At 49.7% G+C, this 5,000-nt stretch overlaps 2 protein-coding genes across 2 annotated transcripts in view; both read left to right on the plus strand.

The window, feature by feature from the left end:
• Positions 1–1,301: 1,301 nt before the first annotated feature.
• Positions 1,302–2,293, plus strand: LOC147471868 (uncharacterized). Its single transcript, XM_086536712.1, has one exon. It carries the CDS (start codon positions 1,370–1,372, stop codon positions 2,291–2,293), a length of 924 nt encoding a protein of 307 aa, XP_086392838.1. The 5' UTR covers positions 1,302–1,369.
• Positions 2,255–5,000, plus strand: part of mtgo (miles to go) — a 227,969-nt gene continuing 225,223 nt past the window's right edge. The window contains exon 1 of the mRNA XM_086537385.1: positions 2,255–2,439. The gene's annotated coding sequence lies outside the window, so the exon portion shown is untranslated. The remainder of the gene's footprint in view (positions 2,440–5,000) is intronic.

Genomic DNA, 5,000 nt, shown 5'->3' on the forward strand with positions numbered 1-5,000 from the left:
TGTCTTCGTCGCTGTGTGTGGAGAGTGTTGTGTGTGTGTATGTAAGTATATGTATATATATATATATATATATATGTAATATATATATAAATATATATATATATAATATATATATATATATATCATATAAATATATATTTTATATTAAACAATATATAAATTATTATCATTCTATAATTTATATATATATATATATATATAATTTATATATATATATATATATATTTATACTATATGTATATATATATATATATATGTATATATATATGGGTAAGAGTGTGTATATATGTAAACATATATATATAATATAACTATATATATTATATATATTGATGAGAGGATGAGAGAGAGTGTGTGAGGGGAGGACATGGTGGGGAGGGTGAAGAGATTGAGGAGAGGAGCGGGGGAGAGAGGAGAGAAGGAGAAGAGAGAGGAGGAGGGGGAGAGGGGGATTGGGGGGAGGGAATGGGGTCACGAGGAGGGTGAGCGGGAGGCGAGAGAGGCGAGTGATGGAGAGAGGAGGTGGAGATAGGGGGAGAGGTAGAGGATGAGCGAGAGAGGAGAGAGTTAAGGTGGGGTCGATCGGAGAGATGAGAGGGGAGAGAGAGACGATTAGAGAGAGGAGAGGAGATGAGGGACGAAGAGAGAGGGAAAGAGGAGAGTGAGAGGAAGGACATGGAGGTAAGGGGGAGGGGGAAAGGAGAAGGAACGACAGGAGAAGAGGGGGTGATGCGAAGAGGGGATGGAAGGGAGGGGAAGAATATTTAATATATATATTAATCACTCTCTCTGTTTATCTCTCTCTCTCTATCTATCTATCTATCTACCTATCAATCTATCTCTCACACTCTCCCCTCCGCCTTTCTTTACTTGCAGAGCCTCCTTTGGTGGGGGGGGGGGGGGGGGGGGATTTGGGGGGCTTCCTGTGTTCTGCCTTGGCAATATAAATTTTGTTAAAAAAAAAAAAAAAAAAAAAAAAAACAAAATATAAAAGATAAATAAATTAATTTAAAAAAAAAAAACAAATAAAAAAAAAAATAAATTTAAAATTTTTTTATATTTTTTTTTAAAAAGGATTTTTTCACAGCATACATTTCACAACAGTCCGGGTTTAAAAATGCTTACTCATTTTTCCTGCGGTTCTCTCGGTGTCTTGACGTTTCGGAATCTTTCGTAACTCATGTTGTTTTTTCCTTTTCTCCTGGCAGGCGTTTGCGGGCAAAAGGTGAAGTAAGTAGTGTGATGGTGGAAAGATGGGGGAGGGGGAAGAGGACAGGGCGGGAGGGGAGGATGGTTGGGGAGGTCAGGGGAGGTGCCCCCTGCCCCCCTGCCCACTGTCACCCTCACGCCCACGCCCCTCTCCGACAGTATGGGCATCCCGCCCTCACCCTCATCGTCCTACTCGGCGTCCGGCCCCGTTTCGCCAGCCTCCTCGGTCAATTCCACAGGCGACGCTTACGCCCACGACGAGCAACGCCGCCACTACTACCGCCCGCCCGCCCACCACGGATACTGGGGCGGCGGGCGCCACCACTCTTCGTCATCGTCGCCAGGCGGGGTGGGCGGTGGTAGAGGCAGCAGTCACCACAACAACAGCCACAGTCACCACCATCGCCGACACTCGCCTCACCACCACCACCACCATCACCATTTCCACAACAACAACAACAACAACAACAGCTACCAGAACGGCTCAGGCGGCCAGTCCCACCACAACAACGGCCACTACCACAGCCACCACCAAAACGGGTCCTCGGGCCTGTCCCACCACAGCCACTACCACAACACGGGCGCCGACCACATCTACCACTACAGCAACACCAACGGCTGGAGCTACTACCACCACGACGGCCACTACCCCGGCTACCACAAGGGAGGTGGCTACCACGACGGCTACCAGGGCTACCACGTCGGCGGAGGCTACTCGGGCGGCCGCGGGAGGCACAAGTCCTTCTCCAATAGGGATGACTCTTGGGCGTCGTCCTTGAGCGTCGGCGGCGGAGGCGGAGGCGGAGGAGGAGGAGGAGGCGGCAGCAGAGGGCGCGGTGGGCGCTACAAATCCATCTCGCCCACGCCTTCGAGATCCAGGGGCGCCTCCCCCCGCCCCCACGGCAACAGCCACGCCAACAACAGCAACCACCTCAACAACTCGTCCTCCTCGTCGATGTCCTCCTCCAAAGGGTTCTCGAGCTCCATGGCAACGCTGGAGGACGAAATGGGATCCGTCACGGTGGAGGTGGGCGGAGGGGGCGTGATGGTGGCGCCCAACGGCCTGTTTGGCGGCGGACTCTAGGTGGAAGACACGGAGCATTGGGCGTTCCGGTCCTGTCTGCGGAGGACAGCGGACAGCATGCCACTCTGTCCGACACTGCCGACCAATACACCCAGGAACCACCGTCAACTTCACCACCGACGACGGACACGTGCAGAGGATAGCAGGTGAGGCGCCCTGGTTCTTTCTCTCTCTCTTTGTCTCTCTTTCTCTCTCTCTCTTTCTCTCTCTCTCTCTCTCCTCTTACTCATCTCGTCTCCCATCATACCTACCTCACAAGCACTACCCAACTCTCTATCTATACTCTCCGTACTCTCTTTCATTCTCTCTCTCTTTCCTCTTCTCTTACTCTCTTTCATCCTTTCTCTCTATCTCTCTATCTCCTCTCTTATCTCTTTCTCTCTCTCTCTGCCACCACTCTCTCCTCTTTCTCTCTCTCTCTCTCTCTCAACGCTTTACTCTTACTCTCTCTCATTTTCTTACTCTTTCTTTCTCTCTAGCTCCTGTGTCCTCTCTTCTCTCTTTCCTCTTTCTCCTAGGTATCACACCAACATTACCTTTCTCTTTCTACTTGCTCGCTACTCCTTCTACTTCTTCGTCCTCTCTCCTCTTCTCTCTCTCTCCATCTCCTCCACCCCTTTCACCTCCTTCTCTCTCCTCTACTCGACGAATCACAACACCTCTCCTCAGCCTCTCTCTCTCTCTCTCCCGTCTCTCTCCTTTCTCTCTCTCTCTCCTTTTCTCTCTCTTCGCTCTCTCTTTCTCTTTCTCTCTCTCATCTCCACTCTCCCTCTCCCACTTCGCTACACACTCTCCCTCCCTCCTACATCTTTCCTCTCTTCCTCTCCCTCGACTCTCTCTCCCTCTCCCTCTCCTCTCTCCTCTCTCACCTATCCCTCTCTCCCTATCTCCTCTCCACTTCTCTCCTCTCAACGTCTCTCTCTCAACGACTCTCTCTCTCTCTCCTCTCTCCCTGTCTCTCTCTCTCTTCTCTCTCTCTCACTCTCCTCGTATTTCACTCTCTACCTCATCTCTCTTCTCTCTTATCCTCTTACTCTCTCTCTCCGATTTCCACATCTCTCTCTCTCTAATCTCGTGCCTCACTGTTCCTCCTCTCTTTCTCTTCGCTCTCTCTCTCTTCTCTTTTAAGCTCTTACTCTCTCTCCTCTCTCTCCTCTCTTTCTCTTTCTCCCTCTCTCTCTCTCTCTCCATCTCTCTCTCATCTCTCCACGTCTTCGTCCTCTCCAATCCTACCCTCCTACGTTCTCTTTCTCATTCTCCTCTCTCTGGCCTTTCGCTTTCTCTTACTGGCTACCCATCCTATTCTCTCTCCCTTCCTCTCTTTCTCCTCTCTCATCCTCTCATCCCCTCTCTCCTCCTCTTTCTCTCTCATTCACTCTCTCTCTCTCTCTCCTTCTCTTTTTCTTTCTCTTGCTCTCTCTCTCCCTCCCTCTATCTCTCTCTCTTCCTCTCTCCTCTCACTCTCTTCTCGCCTCTCCACACCTCTCGTCTCTCTCTCACTGATCTCTCTCTTTCTCTCATTCTCTCTCTCCTCTCTTTCTCTCTCTCTCTCTCATCTCCTCGATTCCTTCCCCAACTCACTCCACGCTCCCTCGCTCACCTCTACTCAATCTCTCATCTCTTCGTTGTTTCTCTTTCCTCTTTACTGCCCTACTCTACCTCCCTTGCTCTCTCTCTGCTACCTGCCTCTCTCTCAACTTCGGCTAATCTTTCCCGATCACGCTTCTCTCCTTTTTCTCTCTCTCTTTTCTCTCTCCTCAGTCCTCTCTCTGCTCTCTCTCTCTCTTTATCTCACTCCCTACTCTCTTCTTTCCTCGCCGCTCCTCAATCTTCCTCATATCTCTCATCTCTCTCCTCTCCACACCGAACACTCTCGTCGCATTCTCTCTCTAACTCCTCTCTCTCAACCTACCACAATCCTCTCTCTATCTCTCTCCTCTCTCAACCTCTCTCTCTCGCTGTGGGTCTCTCTCTCTCCTCTTCCTCTTACTCTCTCTCTTCTCTCTGTCCGCCTCCTCCTCTCTCTCTCTCTACTCTAATCCTCTCGTCAATTTGCTCTCTCTCTCATCAGTCTCCTTCCACTCTCTCACGAAACGTCCTTACTCTCTCCACAATCTCTCTCTTTCTCTCCACGATCCTCACTCTCATTCTCTCTATCTCCCCTCTCTCTCCCCTACATACTCTCTCATCTCTCTCATCTCTCTCTCTCTCCCTCTCCCGCTCATCTTCTCTCTCCGTCTCTCTCTCGTCTCTCTCCTCTCGTCTTATATCCTCCCTCTCCCTCTCCCTCTCCCTCTCTCTTTCTCTAACAGGACTCTTTTTATGTGTAAAGGATGTACAATACGAATGCCTGACGCATAGGCCTATGAGGAATTTCCCAAACTGCCTCTTCACCGTCGACGACTTTGAGATTGTAGGAAGTTTAAGGCTGTCTCTTACTTGTCGACGATCTAGGGGCCGTGACGAGCCTGGCGTGAGGGGGGGAGGGGGGCTAAGGGCGAGAGGGTTATGGTGGGGTAACGAGGGGTTTGTTGTATCTTTGTTTTTTGTTTTTTTTTTTTAAGGTGCGTTCACACTGGCGAGCGACAAAACACGTGGGCAGCACAAATACAACATAGTAGGCAACGACCTATTTACTTGTTCATGACATGTTGGAGACATGTTGGGACTACTTTGTAGGCGATATGTTGGTAATTCTGGTGGGGAC

The sequence above is a fragment of the Penaeus japonicus genome, unplaced genomic scaffold (genome assembly GCF_977035675.1).
Source record: "Penaeus japonicus unplaced genomic scaffold, GWHDUDI00000001_assembly GWHDUDI00000005, whole genome shotgun sequence".
In the NCBI taxonomy this organism is placed as follows: Eukaryota; Metazoa; Arthropoda; class Malacostraca; order Decapoda; family Penaeidae; genus Penaeus; species Penaeus japonicus.